At 47.3% G+C, this 16954-nt stretch overlaps 1 protein-coding gene across 15 annotated transcripts in view; it reads right to left on the bottom strand.

The window, feature by feature from the left end:
* Positions 1-636: 636 nt before the first annotated feature.
* The window catches only part of BOC (BOC cell adhesion associated, oncogene regulated), a 266285-nt gene continuing 249967 nt past the window's right edge, over positions 637-16954 (bottom strand). For 11 of the 15 annotated variants that reach the window (XM_061194176.1, XM_061194172.1, XM_061194177.1 and 8 more), the window contains 11 exons: positions 15794-15956; positions 15277-15387; positions 14708-14914; positions 13268-13449; positions 7214-7319; positions 6825-6947; positions 4427-4648; positions 3433-3668; positions 3175-3248; positions 2501-2694; positions 637-1427 (listed from right to left, as the gene is read on the bottom strand). In XM_061194176.1, coding sequence (XP_061050159.1) covers positions 1240-1427; positions 2501-2694; positions 3175-3248; positions 3433-3668; positions 4427-4648; positions 6825-6947; positions 7214-7319; positions 13268-13449; positions 14708-14914; positions 15277-15387; positions 15794-15956 — 1806 coding nt within the window. In that variant the 3' untranslated portion in view covers positions 637-1239. The other 4 variants (XM_061194183.1, XM_061194185.1, XM_061194186.1 and 1 more) reach the window with 4 other exon arrangements.

Below are 16954 nucleotides of genomic sequence, written 5' to 3'. Positions count from 1 at the left end.
GACTCGGAACAGGATTAAGTGTTTCAAGTGGCATTTCATCTGTAACTCAACTCCACTGAAATCTAGAAGGTACATTTCCCTCCTGAAAACAGTTAAAGTGTGGTAGGGCTCTCAGCAAAAAGCTTCAGCCTCCATCTACTTCCACTTGCCCGGACAAAGGGTGATCCTGTGGTTGGACGGCAGTGAGTAAATGTTGATTTTAAACAACTAGTGAGTCAACTGCTCTGGCCACGTCACTGTGTCTTTGGAAAGAAGGGAAGTGAATTTTACCAGGCACCATATGTTCACCTGTAGCACAGCACTTCACTAAATGGCATTTTGGAGAAAATACTTAGTCTTCAACACACACCTGTACAGAAAAGATGAGTCTCATTCCTTCCAATCTGACCAAAGCTTTACCTCAAGTCCGGTCAGAGAACGGCGAATCTGCTGCTCCTCGCCCACTGTACACTGTGTCCCTCTTGGACTAAACAGTTACCACACATCTGCATTAATGAAAACACAACTGAGAGTCAATATTTAAAAAGACAAAATTAGAAACATTTGCTACCTTTTCCAGATTTCTCCTCGATGGATCTGAAAACATCATAAGTGGATGTTTCTTCAAATACTCAGACTGAATCCTAACATCTAAAGAGAATGCTGACTCATACATGACTAAGCTGTAGGTTACAGGGAAGACTAAACATTTATTTAGACATTACAGTGTTTATTTTTACAGAGATATGTTGCCACAGATTATTGATTCTGGAAGGTTTGTTAATGCTTATAGTACTATACACATCTTAGTCTAGTCTCACGGGCATCTTGGGAAAACATTTCCTGTAGCACCAGATCCAGCCACTCTCACGGGTGGCTGCAGCCTCTGATCGCATGGCCCTGGCCCTTCCCTTGCAGTCACTGTGGACAGTGTGCCTAGGAGTCCTCCTTCCACGGGCTTCTCTGTGGGCCTTCTGCAGGGGCCCAGGCAGCGGCAGAGGGTATAAGGGACGGGCTGCCTCCTCAGTCTGTGCTGCTCTTTCCCCGTTGACTCCTGTTCCGTTGCGGCTTCTTTGCTTCCCACCTCAGACGTCAGTGGGGAGGATTCCCTATGTCTCTCCAGAATTATAAAAACATATACATTTATTTACAAGTGCATAAATATATAAATATGGCTATTATAGAAAAATAAATACCAATTTCCTCTCTTTTTTAAAGAAACAACAATATATAGTGTCTTTCTGGGATATCAGCTTCTGCCTAAATTGTAGGAGGTGGTGTTTCAAAAGACACGTGAACCGGTGGGCTTGGGGAGAGCCGCATCCCAAGTTCCTGCCCTACGTAGGTCCCCACGGGGTGCTGGGGACACCAGTCTCCTCTCCCCGCAGGGCAGGAGTCAGGACTGGCCACCTCTTCAACCGGTACGAGGCCCAAGCAGCACCGGGGCCCTGAGGGGAGAGAAAAGTGGGAAACGTTAGAACCCAGACTGACCAGGAACTAGTGCTCAGCAGTACTGGGTCAGCCTCTCTCTGGGATGGGAGCTGGTTACTGGCTTTAGAGGAGGGACAGAGACCTACAACCACAACAAGGACAATTACACTCCCTCTAAGTATGGGCCACTTCTTACCCACGTCCCACCTGCACATTCCAGTGGTGAAAGCGTGGAGACCCTCATGCATCTACCCTATAACCAGGGGCAGATGAAGTCAGCTGAGCCCAGGAACCATGCAAGAAAGTTCTGCTCTCTCCAGGTGTGGGCTGCTATGCTTTCTGGCCATGATCATCCCACTCACAACTCATGGCCCCCGATGGAGGGAGTCCCATGTGGATGCTACTGGGGTCTGGCTCTAGGAGGTACCTGACTTAGAATTTCATCTCCCAGGGTCTGGGAGCTGCATGGGACCTGGAAGCCACACCGTGGAGGCTAAGAAACACCAGCTAATTCTCTGAACCAGCCTGTGCCTAGCCAGGTATCAAAAAGATGGGCACAGAGAAGGACAGCGGGCTGGGCGCGCTGTGTATTGAGTCCCTTGGAGGGAAAGTCCTATGGAAGCACAGAGTTCTGATGATGTGAGAACTTGGCTTAATGATGGATGCAACCTCATTCCTTAATTAAGAGACAAGACCCAACAAAGCAAGGTACTTCAGAGTGATTAGAGAGTGCCTCTTAGTGTGACGAGAGGCGGCGGGAATGTGTGAGTGGCCTTGAAATGCTGAGACCAAAAGGGCTTCCTTCTCTGAAATGGAGAAGTGCCCGTTCTCTCAGACTTTGAGGACAGAGCTTGCCATGTTGGACCCACCTGACACTCCCTGCAGATCTGCTGGGCCTTCAGCAGGGAAGGAGGTGGCCAGCTCCCCTTTGCACCCCCATCTCGGATATACAAGCTGTGGATGGTCCTCACCAAGCACCGCCTTCAGGGACTGTTCTCGCCCCGCCTGCACGTCACTCCCGGGTCGTGGCTGCCTACACCTCACCTCATCCCCAGCCTGTTCAACTGCCCGCCCTGCCCTCAGCACTGACCTGGGTGAAAAAGAGGGTCCCACGTGGCTTCCAGCCCAGGACCCTGGGGTACACGCCTCATGCCGGGCTGGCCCGTGGCTGCTGGCTGCTCCTGGAGGCGGTGGCAGCCCTGCCGAGGCTGGAGCAGCTGGCGAGCTGAGTCATCGGGCAGTGTGTATAAGAAAGAGCCCTCGTCCGGGTTAGACTTGGGAGCCCTGCATGCACACAACCAGGCGGAGGGGTGAGGTAGGGGCAGCGTGGGCCTGGATCCCACTGCCCTGGCTGCTCCCGTCTGAGGCAGCGGAGATGGGCAGGGCTCAGGCGGGGCAGGGGCTCCTCCCCTTTGGACATCAAGAGGTGCCACACCATCGCTTCCACAGGCAATTCTAGTCTCCTTCCGTTTGACTCCATGCGTGTCCTGAGTATATGAGAGGACGTGGGGCCTATGGGCAGAGCCAGCTGGGCGGGGCTGCTCTGGCCTGAGAAGCGAGGGAGGAACTGCTGAGCAGAAAAGGCGTCATAACTGCAAACACAGACCCCCTTAGGCTAAGAGTCCAGGGGAGCAGTGTGTCAGATGAGGGGCTCGTGAGGGAAGCACTAGTGCTCACCTCTCAGTGGCTGATGCTGGGTTTGAGGAACTAGCGAGAGAGTGAGCGCTGGGGCTCAGGGGTGGACGGGGGGAGGGGCCTGGGTACCTGGGAATCTGGTGACTGGGGGGGTCACATCCACTGCCAAGAACGGTCTGCCTCAGCGTGCTGTTGGTGTCATCCTGCAGCTCAAACGAGTAACGAGAGGGTCACATCAGAGAGTCCAGGGAACTGCCCCATTCGTTGTTGAGCAGGCCCAGCAGCCCGGGATTAGAGGCTAGAAGGGAGGGAGCCTCAGGAGGTGGCCCGGCCACGCCCTCCATGGTGACCCGTCCCTGCGTGCCCACACTCCCAGAACTACGTTACCTGCTGAAGCTCCCCTGGGCAGCGCTGCTGAGGCTTCATGCCTGGGTAGCCCATGGCAGCTGCAGGGCAGGCCCTGTTCACATGTACCCCGTTGGTACAGGCCCGTCCGCTGGTGCCACTGAGGTAGGGCTGCCCATTGGCCCGGTGGCCTGGGAGCCCTCCCAGTGGTACCATAGTGTATTGGCAGGAGGAGGGCAGAAGGGCACTTCGAGGAAAACCCAGGTCTGTTGTATGTTCTGGAAGAACAGAAGGATAGAGCTGTGCTTAGGTCAAGGAGGCCTGGGGCAGCTTGAAAAAGTCCCACGTGAACCTCAGAAAACTCCTGAGGACTTAAGGTCAAATGAGGTAGGCGGCGAGTTGACACTGCGCCAGGGGAGAGAATATTCTCTCTCTCGGAAAATTCTTCCTGTCACCCACTTCTTCCTAACATCTAGATGTTTTTTTTGCAGTAGGGAGAGGAGACACAGGACCAGGATTTGGGGGAATGAAGAAGGGGCAAGTGAACAGAAGGAGCAATACTGAATGAAGCAAGTTGACCAGACGTGTTGCCATCTGAAGCGGAAATGAGTGGACAAATCAGATTCACCCAGGATCAGGGGGGAAGGCTCAAGGGAGTCACAGACCTAAAGAGGCGGGAAGAGGCAGGGTCAACTGAAAGTATGAGTACGTGGTCAGAGCTTGAGACAGTAAAAGAACACAGAGCCAGCTAAGTACTGAGCTCCAGGGATGCAGAGAACACAGACTAACTCCCACTTCATCCTCTCCATCTGCCAAGGTCTATGAGCCGAAGGGAAGGCCCCATCTGTGAGCGTTCTCCGACTCTCTCCAAGCCCTCTGGGGGACCCACCAGGAACTTGAGCTCCCATGAGTGTGAAGCAGGGCGCCTGGGATCCTGCCCTGGGCAGAGGCCTCCTTAGGGACTGGGAGACCCCTCCTCCCCTCACCCCCGCCCCAGGCTCCTTCCCCTTGGTGTTGAGGAGGGTCATCCACTCACTTTGCTTAGACCAGGCCCTCCACAAACAGAAGGGGATGAAGGCAACGATGATGAGGACGATGGAGCCCAGGACGACCCCGACAATCAGGTAGGGCAGGTCACTGGAGCGGGCCACCATGGCCCCTGTGCCCACCGGCCGCTCTATGGTTTCATGGGGTGGTAGCTGAGGCGGGGCCAGAGTTGGGGGTGGGAGTCGACCAGGCTGACCAGAAGACTTCCGGGCTGTTAATTGGGACAAAACTCACTTCAGCCTCTATTTCTTTGACATTTCTTTCATGAAAAATAGGAAAACAATATCCTGATTCCATGGGTGTGAGAAATGGGGTGAAACTTATAAGACAGGGCCTTTGGTAGATGAGTGTGGTGTCCAAGCTCAGCATGAAATTGACATCTAATGTGAAATTGGGTGTCGCTGAAGAGACTTGAGCCTTATACTTCAAAAAACACCCTGAGATATTTGTGGACCAAGCACTAGGGGCAGACTGGGTCTTTGGGGGCAGAAGTGGTGTAGGGGTTTTCTAGAAGAATAGCTGGGGAACTTTCGGAAGAAAATATAAAAAGTACATGAAACCAAAAAGAACTGGGAATGGAAGAATTTCCCCGTGAATTTGCTATTCCTGGGTGCATCGAGAGATGTGAAGTCCTAGGTCTGAGCTGGGGTGCAGAGCAGGGAGATGGGGTTTGGGGCGCACTATGACTGACAGTGCTAGAGAAATGCCAATCCAAAAGTTTACGAGGTGGCAACCTCGGCATCTGGCTTTTGCTGTTATCAGGATGTATCTGACGTTGTTAACTCTGTTTCGCAGCCGTCCTCCCCCTTGACTTTCTGACACTACAGTCTTCTGGGTTTCCCGTAACCTCTCTGACTGCTGCTGCTTACATTTCTCTCTTCTTGCTCTCTTCTTCCTGTCTTTGCCTCAGACACTGAGAAGTCCTCCTGGTCCCTCTCAGTCTACACTCTGTCTTCTTCTTCCCTCTATTCCCGTGATTTCAGCCTACATCCCAGTGACCGCCAAATACCCTTACCCAGGGTCCTCCCTGGGCAGGAGACCTGCTTCCCTCACGGGACACTTGCGTTTCAACATCTCAGGAGAATCAGACTCAGGTACGCCTCCAAGTGGTTCACGTTGTTCCTTTCTTGTGCAAGCGAGTTCCCTGCTGGCTTTTCCCCATTTCGATAAATGGCACCACCACCTGTGTGGTTCTTCAAGCTCAAAACCTCAAGGTTTAGGCTGAGCTCCTTTCACTCTCTCCCAGCCTCAACACACTATCAGTCCCTGGTCCTCCCTACGCTCCCTCAGAAAAGAGGCTCAAACCCACCCCTTCTCTTCACCTTTCCTTCGCAGCCCCGGTTCTCTCCCCTCAGCCCATTCCTGCATAGTCACCAGTGACCCTTCCTGACAAACAAATCCAACAATGACCCTTCTCCACCTCACAGCCCACAGGGTCCCTGATGCCCGTGGCCTCTTCCCTGAGCACTGCCCTCTCTCGTCCTTCCAGTGCCACACACTCCCACCATGTGGAGCTACATGAAGGCTTGTCCTAGTCCCCAGGCCACTCCCTCCACCCTGCTGAAGGTTCAATCCTTCCAGAAGACCAATGTGAAGGCTGTGTGAAGTCTCTGTTCTTTGCCCCGGGCACTCTGTGTGTCCCGACACAGGACTGCTGGCTGTGCGTGCATCTGCCCCTTCACTTCACTGTATGTGACAGAAGAGGGTAAGAGGAAGGGCACACGGGAGAGAGAATGTTGCCATGACAGGAAAATGGATTGTTTTCTTGGCTCCATCCCCGTTCCTTTGGGATCTTCTCCTGATTACATTTTTTTGCAATACACCTTTCAGTATTTGCAAAATGGAAATGATATCTATCCATTTGACCAATGTGCAAAAATTAAGTTATTATATGAATATATTTAATGTGTTTTAGTTCAGGGAAAGAGTCTGGGCTTGTAGTTAGACAAACTTGGCCCAAAGTGTGCTCCACCGCTAACCAGCTGTGTGACCTTGGTCAAGGTATAGCATGTCCTGATGCTCAGTTTCTTTCTTTTCCCATGGGGTTGTAGTTAAATTAAGTAAACTAACCAATGTGAGTACCAAATGTTACTCTAGGAATAAAGTGTTTATAGAAAGCTCCCAACTTAAGAGTGGGTTCTAACCCATGAGTTCATGTGTGAGTTAATTCCCAAGCTCCATGAAACCGTCATGATGGCAGCCCACTCGTACTTAATACGAAGCACAGGCAAAGGAAGAGAAGGGTTAAGATGACAAAGTTTGGGGATACTTGGAAAATAAGGCGTCATTCTGGAGAAGAGATACCCAGCATGGCACACAGAGCAGTGACTTTGCCCTAGTCTGCTGGGAGGAGAGCAAGAGGAGATCAGAGAATCCAAAGAGATCACCTTTGGTCTCACAGATCATCACGTTGCTGAACTCACTCTCCCCTCCTTCATTGAAGCACTGCATCTTAATGTCATAGGAGGTCTCTGGCTGCAGGTGGCTGATGGAATGCCAGTATCTATCCCCTGGGAAAGACAGAGAGAGAGTCAGCGTGAATGATTATGCATGTGGCTTGCTTGGCCCCCACTGGAGGCAATGTTCTAGGTGCCCACCCATGTTCCTGTTGTTCCATCACCATGGAACGAAGCATGTGGGTTTATGAACTCAATGACCCCAAGTGTGTCAAGAAAGAGCCAACGATGTGGGGCAGGCCAGCCCACATTTTCTACTTTCACCAACTCCTAGAGCCCCTTGCCAACAGAGGAAACTATCTCACACACGTGTTGCTCACCTTCCACCATATCCTTCTTGTAGTCACTATCATTGTCACTGTCCGTGGGTCGGTAATAGATATAAAAGCCATGGATTGGGGTGTTGTTGTTACTTGCTGGAATATACTACAGGGAAGAAAGAAGAAACAAGTTGACAATGGAGCAGAGAAATCATCGTGTGAGCAGAACCACTGGTGGATGGAAATTTTACCCTGGCCTAGAGTTTAAAACTCACTGGAGACCCCAACCAGGGGTTGGGCCTGGGCCTCCAGGGTGGGGACATAGAGTCCAGGACGCTGGAACAACAGAGAATTCCCGGGCCCAGGGAATATTAATTGGCGTGCGCGTTCCTGAAGGTATCCATATCGACACCAAGACCCGACCCCACACAACTGCCTGCAGGCTTCAGTGCTAAACACCTCACACCAAACAACCAGCAAGACAGGAACACAGGCCCATCCATCAGTAGACAGGCTGCCTAAAGTTGTACTAATTTCACAGACACCGCAAAACATACCACCTGATGCAGCCCTGCCCATCAGAGGGAAAAGACTCAACTCCACCCAACAGAGCACGGGCACCAGGCGCTCCCACCAGGAAGCCTGCACAAGCCCCTGGACCAACCTCACCCACCAGGGCACAGTCAACAGAAACAAGAAGAACTACGACCCTGCAGCTTGCAGAAAGAAGACCATAAACAAAGTAGGTTAGACAAAATGAAATGACAGAGAAATACTCTGCAGACAAAGGAGCAAGGTAAACTCCCACAAGACCAAATAAATGAAGAGGAAATAGGCAAGCTGTCTGAAAAAGAATTCAGAATAATGATAATAAAGATGATCCAAGATCTAGGAAATAGAATGGAGAACATACAAGAAACATTTAACAAGGACCTACAAGAACTAAAGAACAAACAATCAGTCATGAACAACACAATAACTGAAATGAAAAATACATATGAAGGGATCAACAGCAGAATAACCAAGGCAGAAGAACGAATAAGTGAGCTGAAAGATAGAATGGTGGAGTTAACTGCCGAGGAACAGAATAAAGAAAAAAGAATGAAAAGAATTGAAGACAGTCTAAGAGACCTCTGGGACAACATCGAACACACCAACATTCAAATTATAGGGGTCCCAGAAGAAGACGAGGAAGGGAAAGGGCCGAGAAAATATTCGAAGAGATTATAGTTGAAAACTTCCCTAACATGGGAAAAGAAATAGTCAATCAAGTCTAGGAAGCACGGAGAGTTCCATACAGGATAAACCCAAGGAGAAACACGCCGAGACACATATTAATCAAACTAACAAAAATTAAATACAAAGAAAGAATATTAAAAGCAGCAAGAGAAAAGCAACAAATAACCTACAAGGGAATCCCCATAAGGTTATCAGCTGATTTTTCAGCAGAAACTTTGCAGGCCAGAAGGGAATGGCAGGACACATTTAAAGTGATGAAAGGGAAAAACCTACAACCAAGATTACTCTACCCGGCAAGGATCTCATTCAGAATCAACACAGAAATCAAAAGCTTTACAGACAAGCAAAAGCTAAGAGAATTCAGCACCACCAAACCAGCTCTACAACAAATGCTAAAGGAACTTCTCTGGGAGGGAAACACAAGAAAAGAAAAAGACCTACAAGAATAAACCCAAAACAATTAAGAAAATGGTCATAGGAACATACATATCTATAATTACCTTAAATATAAATGGATTAAATGCCCCAACCAAAAGACACAGACTGGCCGAACGGATACAAAAACAAGACCCATATATATGCTGTCTACAAGAGACCCACTTCAGACCTAGGGACACATACAGACTGAAAGTGAGGGGATGGAAAAGGATATTCCATGCAAATGGGAATCAAAACAGCTGGAGTAGCAATACTCATATCAGATAAGATAGACTTTAAAATAAAGACTATTGTATTGCAAGAGACAAGGAAGGACACTACATAATGATCAAGGGATTAATCCAAGAAGAAGATATAACAACTGTAAATATCTATGCTCCCAACATAGGAGCACCTCAATACATAAGGCAAATGCTAACAGCTATAAAAGGAGAAATCGACAGTAACACAATAATAGTGGGGGACTTTAACCCTCTACTTACACCAATGGACAGATCATACAAAATGAAAATAAATAAGGAAACACAAGCTTTAAATGACGCATTAGACAAGATGGGCTTAATTGATATTTATAGGACATTCCACCCAAAAGTGGCAGAATACACTTTCTTCTCAAGTGCTCATGGAACATTCCCCAGGATAGATCACATCTTGGGTCACCAGTCAAGCCTTCGTAAATTTAATAAAACTGAAATCGTAGTAAGCATCTTTTCCACCCACAACGCTCTGAGATTAGAAATCAATTACGAGAAAAAAACTGTAAAAAATACAAACACGTGGAGGCTAAACAATATGCTACTAAATAACCAAGCGATCACTGAAGAAATTAACGAGGAAATCAAAAAATACCTCAAGAAACAAGAAACATCTCAAATAAACAACCTAACCTTACAGCTAAAGCAACTACAGAAAGAAGAACAAACAAAACCCGAAGTTAGTAGAAGGAAAGAAATGATAAAGATCAGAGCAGAAATAAATGAAAAAGAAATGAAGGAAACGATAGCAAAGATCGATAAAACTAAAAGCTGGTTCTTTGAGAAGATAAACAGAATTGATAAACCTCTAGCCAGACTCATCAAGAAAAAAAGGGAGAGGACTCAAATCAGTAAAATTAGAAATGAAAAGGAGAAGTTACAACTGACACCATAGAAATACAAAGGATCATAAGCGAGTACTACAAGCAACTATATGCCAATAAAATGGACAACCTGGATGAAATGGACAAATTCTTAGAAAAGTACAACCTTCCAAGATTGAACCAAGAAGAAATAGAAAATATGAACAGACCAATCACAAGTAATGAAATTGAAACTGTGATTAAAAATCTTCCAACAAGCAAAATTTCAGGACCAGATGGCTTCACAGGTGAATTCTGTAAGACATTTAGAGAAGAGTAAACACCTATCCTTCTCAAACTCTTCCAAAAAATTGCAGAGGATGGAACACTCCCAAACTCATTCTATGAGATTACCATCACGCTGATACCAAAACCAGACAAAGATATCACAAAAAAAGAAAACTACAGGCCACTATCACTGATGAACACAGACGCAAAAATCCTCAACAAAATACTAGTGAACAGAATCCGACAGCACATTAAAAGGATCATACACCATGATCAAGTGGGGTTTATCCCAGGGATGCAAGGATTCTTCAATATATACAAATCAATCAGTGTGCTATACCATATTAATAAATTAAAGAATAAAAACCATATGATCATCTCAATAGATGCAGAAAAAGCTTTTGACAAAATTGACTGCCTATTTATGATAAGAAAGTCTCCAGAAAGTGGGTACAGAGGGAACCTACCTCAACATAATAAAGGCCATATATGACAAACCCACAGTAAACATTATTCTCAATGGTGAAAAGTTGAAAGCATTTCCTCTAAGATCAGGAACGAGACAAGGGTGTCCACTCTCGCCACTGTTATTCAACATAGTTTTGGAAGTCCTAGCCACGGCAATCAGAGAAGAAAAAGAAATAAAAGGAATCCAAATTGGAAAAGAAGAAGTAAAACTGTTACTGTTTGCAGATGACATGATACTATACATAGAAAATCCTAAAGATGCCAGAAGAAAACTACTAGAGCTAATCTTGAATTTGGTAAAGTTGCAGAATACAAAATTAATACACAGAAGTCTCTTGCATTCCTATACACTAACAACGAAAAGGCAGAAAGAGAAATTAAGGAAACACTCCCATTTACCACTGCAACAAAAGAATAAAATACCTAGGAATAAACCTACCTAAGGAGGCAAAAGACCTGTACTCAGAGAACTATAAAACACTGATGAAAGAAATCAAAGATGACATAAACAGATGGAGAGATATACCATGTTTTTGGATTGGAAGAATCAATATTGTGAAAATGTCTATACTACCCAAAGCAATCTACAGATTCAATGCAATCCCTATCAAATTACCAGTGGCATTTTTTTACAGAACTAGAACAAAAAATTTTACAATTTGTTTGGAAATACAAAAGACCCCGAATAGCCAAAGCAATCTTAAGAACAATGAAGCTGGAGGAATCAGGCTCCCTGACTTCAGACTATACTACAAAGCTACGGTAATCAAGACAGTATAGTACTGGCACAAAAACAGAAATATAGATCAATGGAACAGGACAGAAAGCCCAGAGATAAACCCATGCACCTATGCTCACCTAATCTATGACAAAGGAGGTAAGAATATACAATGGAGAAAAGGCAGCCTCTTCAATAAGTGGTGCTGGGAAAACTGGACAGCTACATGTAAGAGAATGAAATTAGAACACTCCCTAACACCATACACAAAAATAAACTCAGAATGGATTAAAAACCTAAATGTAAGCCCAGACACTATAAAACTCTTAGAGGAAAACATAGGCAGAACACTCTATGACATAAATCACAGCAAGATCCTTTTTGACCCACCTCCTAGAGAAATGGAAATAAAAACAAAAATAAACAAATGGGACCTAATGAAACTTAAAAGCTTTTGCACAGCAAAGGAAACCATAAACAAGATGAAAAGACAACCCTCAGAATGGGAGAAAATATTTGCCAACGAAGCAACTGACAAAGGATTAATCTCCAAAATACACAAGCAGCTCATGCAGCTTAATATCAAAAAAACAAACAACCCAATCAAAAAATGGGCAGAAGACCTAAATTGACATTTCTCCAAAGGAGACATACAGATGGCCAACAAACACATGAAAAGATGCTCAACATCACTAATTATTAGAGAAATGCAAATCAAAACTACAATGAGGTATCACCTTACACTGGTCAGAATGTCCATTATCAAAAAATCTACAAACAATAAATGCTGGAGAGGGTGTGGAGAAAAGGGAACTGTTGGTGGGAATGTAAATTAATACAGCCACTATGGAAAACAGTATGGAGGTCCCTTAAGAAACCAAAAATAGAACTACCATATGACCCAACAATCCCACTACTGGGCACATACCCAGAGAAAACCGTAATTCAGAAAAACACATGCACCCCAATGTTCATAGCAACACTATTTACAATAGCCAGGACATGGAAGCAACCTAAATGCCCATCGACAGACGAATGGATAAAGAAGATGTGGTACATATATACAATGGAATATTACTCAGCCATAAAGAGGAACGAAATTGGGTCATTTGTAGAGATGGGGATGGACCTAGAGAGTGTCATACAGAGTGAAGTTAAGTCAGAAAGAGAAAAGCAAATATCATATAATAACGCATATATGTGGAATCTAGAAAAATGGTATAGATGATCTTATTTGCAAAATAGAAATAGAGACATAGATGTAGAGAACAAATGTATGGATACCAAGGGGGAAAGGGGTGGGAGGGAGGAATTAGGAGACTGGGATTGACACATATACATTATTGATACTATGTATAAAATAGACAACTGATGGGAACATACTGTATAGCACAGGGAACTCTACCTAATGCACTGTGGTAACCTAAATGGGAGGGAAGTCCAAAAGGGAGGGGATATCTTTGTGTGTATGGCTGATTCATTTTGTTGTGCAGTGGAGGCTAACACAACATTGTAAAGCAACCGTACTCCAATAAAAATTAAGAAAAAATTCACTGGAGACCCTGACAAACATTTCTGATGATCTCCCCAAGGCTCTCTGGACAGTGCTGTAGCGATCACTCAGTATTTTATTTAGCCTAGGAGTCCCCAACTTTTGGAGACAAGAAACAAATGGTCATTTCTTCAAAGACTTAAGTCCCCTCTGAAGCTTCCCGGGTATTGTGAGGTTGAGTCCCTTTGGCCCCAATTCCCAGGTACGAAGGTGGAGGAACACTTAAAGGGGTGGCAGCCTAGGATGAGCCAAGGGAGAAAGGTGATTCCTTCCTGCCCGGGCTGCAGCGTCCAGCTCCCGTCCAACGTGGAGCTCAGCACCGTCTTCCGCTGCTGGCTGCACCAGGCCACTTACCATCCACTTGAGCATGATGGTGGTCTCGTTGACAGCATCAGTGAAGGTGATGTAAGGGCCTGCCACGGGCCTCTCGTACACGCGGCCGCTGTAGCCTGACACAGCGTAGGGCCGGGAGGGGGCGCTGGGCTCGCTCTCCCCCAGCATGTTCAGAGCCCGGACTCGGAACTTGTAGGAGGTGCCTGAGGAGAGACACTCACTGAACCTGGGGGCTGGGAGACACCATCTGCCTCCCCTTCAGCCCATCCAGGCTCAGGACCTGGAGGGATCTTTTGGGCAGCCCTTCCCCAAAAGCAAGCCCCAAAGGACTCAAGCAGTCCTACCCTCATTAGAAAGGAGCCACACAGAGAAAAGGGAACCCTCTTGCACTGTTGGTGGGAATATAAATTGTATAACTGCTATGGAGAACAGTATGGAGGTTCCTTAAAAAACTAAAAATAGAGCTACCATATGATCCTGCAATCCCACTCCTGGGCATATATCTTGAGAAAACCATGGTCCGAAAGGATACATGCACCCCAATGTTCACTGCAGCACTGTTTACAATAGCCAAGACATGGAAGCAATCTAAATGTCCATTGACAGAGGAATGGATAAAGAAGATGTTGTACTTATAAACAATGGAATATTACTCAGCCATAAAAAAGAATGAAATAATGCCATTTGCCCCAACGTGGATGGACCTAGAGATTGTCATACTGAGTGAAGTTAAGTCAGAGAAAGACAAATATCATATGGTATCCCTTATATGTGGAATCTAAAAAAAAAAAAAAATCATACAAATGAACTTACTTACAAAACAGAAACAGACTGACAGACAAGGGGGGAAGGGTGGGGCGGGGGAGGGATAGTTAGGGAGTTTGGGATTGACATGTACACACTGCTGTATTTAAAATGGATAACCAACAAGGACGTACTGTATAGCGCAGGGGACTCTGCTCAATGTTATGTGACAGCCTGGATGGGAGGGGAGTCTGGGGGAGAATGGATACATGTATATGTATGGCTGAGTCACTTTGCTGTGCACCTGAAACTATCACTACATTGTTAATCGGCTATACTCCACTATAAAATAAGAAGTTTTAAAAAAAATATCATGTAACAACCTAAATGGGAAAAGAATTTGAAAAAGGATACATGTATAACTGTGCCGTACACCTGAAACTAACAAACCATTGTTAATCAACTCTAATATAAAATAAAAAGTTTAAAGAAAAAAAAAAAAGGAGGAGCCACACAGGAGGTGGCTTGGGACCAATTATGGAGAGAGGGAGGGAGAAGGAAGGGCTTGTGGGACTGAGGTAACACGACCAAAAGCGGCCACAGGAGCCTGGTGGTGGGTGGAGGACAAGCAGAGAGAAGACCCTCCGAAGCTTCCCTTCTCCTCCAGGGGGCCGGGGGCAGCCGGGGGACCAGGGAGGGCAGTGGCCAGGGCCCTACCTTTCTCTAGGCCTGTGATCTCCACCGAGAGCCGGGAGGGAGGGATGGCGCTGGTGGCCAGAATCCAGTCCCCCACTTTCTTCAGCTTCTTGTACTCCACTCGGAAGGACTGGATGGGGAAGCCGCCGTTCCCACGCGGAATCCAGGTCACATACACTGAGGTCTCAGAGGCCATGGAGATAGTGGGCCTGTCTGGAGCTTCTGGGGCTGCAGGAGACCATACCCAAGGGAGGAAGGAAGCGGGAGGAACGGACATGATGAGAAGATGGTTGTAATGTGACTAGACCTGGCCTGTTCCTGATGGGGGTCGGCTTCACCCCACAGCCCTCACCCCCTGGTGGCCGCGTCAGATCTTCCTAGGGCTCTCTGGGTCACTCTCTCCTGGGAGGAGCCCTTGAAAAGCTCCAATCCATATCTCCTCATTGTGGTTAACTGGGGAGAGGCCAGGAAAATGTCACAAGGACTCCGGGACCCCATTCAACCTGCAGCAGTGAGCCTCCTGAGGCGGTGGGCCTGGTTCCAGTTCTGACTGCTCGTCACCCCCGCCCTCAGGGCTGCCGGGGGCTTACGGGACAGGCGGCCGTGGTCCGGCTGGCTGCTGCTCTGGGGGCTGGCTCCGGGGTCATCTCTCTGGATCTGCTGCTCCTTGCTGGCCATGATTTCAGGTTTGGGCCGCCGTCCTGGGTAGAAATGGGTTGAGATCAGCACGAGAGGGAGTGTGCATTAGGTCTCTCTTTCCACAGAGTCCTTTCCGCCTGAAGCTCTGCCAGGGGGTCTGACAAGACCATGGAAATAATAGAGGACACTGGAAGTGTGGTCTGATTTCCAGCTCTGCCTGACAGTCATGGGACTGCACGTGGCCCCCGAGTGTGAAAGGGGCAAAGGGATGCCAGAGGCCAGCTGGTGCCTGTCCTGATGGGAGGTGGGACCTCAGCCTAGGCATGCAGACCAGGGGAGGCAGGAGCTGAAAGGAAGATAAAGTTCAAGGTGAAAAGCTGGGGCAAGGTGAGCAGGACTCCCACCTGGCCTGGTAGGACTGCTCAGGCCCATGGAAACCCCAAGCTGGGGGCAACACTGGACCCTTACCAGTTCGGAAGGTGACCATGGCCGTCTGGCCTTCGCCTGCACAGTTGTAGGCTGCCATCTCCACTTCATACAAGCTCCCAGGGTCGAGTCTGGTGAGGGTCAGGCGGTGCTGGCTGGCTGGAATGCCAGAGATGGTCCAGTCGTCAGAGGAGTTTGTGACCTGCTGGAGAAGGTGGCTGGTATAAGGACCGGCATCTTGGCCTGGAGCTACAGGTGGGCTGTAGGTTGCAAGGAAAGCAGAAATGAGCCCAAGAGGACAAAAGAAAGGGAGGGAGAATGGGCCAGGTTGGGGAGAGGTGGCCCTACAGAAGGCAGACCGTTCCCGCTGGCTCTGGGACATCCATCCTCGCTGGGACAATAAAGTCAGGCTCCCTGATCCCTCATCTAATGATCTCATCAAAGAAAACTCCGTGGGGAGGGTCAAAATGCCCAGCCGACATTGCTGAGAGTTTCTCCAAAGACCTTCTCTCTCTTTCTAAAAACCTCCCTATGGCTTCTCGGCCTTTTGGCTAAGATCAAGTGTAAAAACCTCCCTATTTAACTTTCTTTCTCCTTGATCTATTTAAACCAAACAAACACAGTACCTTTAGTTTATATTCCAATGAGATGATGATGAGAATGATAAAAGCAGCAGCATCATAGAAATGGACACACTTTTTTGAGCGCTTACTATGTGCTGGCAAATCAGCGACTAAGCACGTTGTATGCACCATAACGCGCTTCCACGACAACAGCCCAAGAGATGGGTGTTAATATTGTTCCCACCTCACAAATGCGGAGACTAAGGCTTAGAGAGATGAGTGATTTGTCTAAGACCACATTGCCAGTGAGCGCAGAAACCTTGACTTGACTCCAGAGATCAAGCTCATAATCGTAACCTACCCTAGAAAGGAAGTCTGGGAGCCAGAAAACCCTGGGTTCAAATCTGGATTGTGTCTCTTACCACACACAGGTTACCAGCTGTGTAACCCTGAGCGAGTTCCCTAATCTTTCTGATCCCTAAGCTTTTCTTTTCTAAAATGAAGCAAATAAAACCTCTCAGGTTACTCTGAAGTTTAAATCCGATGATTTACGTGACGTGTCGAGCATTGAAGCTGGCACACAGTAGGTTCCCAACAAGTACATGCCGCCCCCCCTCTTCCTCCGCTCAGTGAGGATTTC

Source organism: Eubalaena glacialis, chromosome 6, assembly GCF_028564815.1.
Source record: "Eubalaena glacialis isolate mEubGla1 chromosome 6, mEubGla1.1.hap2.+ XY, whole genome shotgun sequence".
Lineage (NCBI taxonomy): Eukaryota > Metazoa > Chordata > Mammalia > Artiodactyla > Balaenidae > Eubalaena > Eubalaena glacialis.
This window is presented reverse-complemented; position numbering and strand designations above follow the sequence as displayed.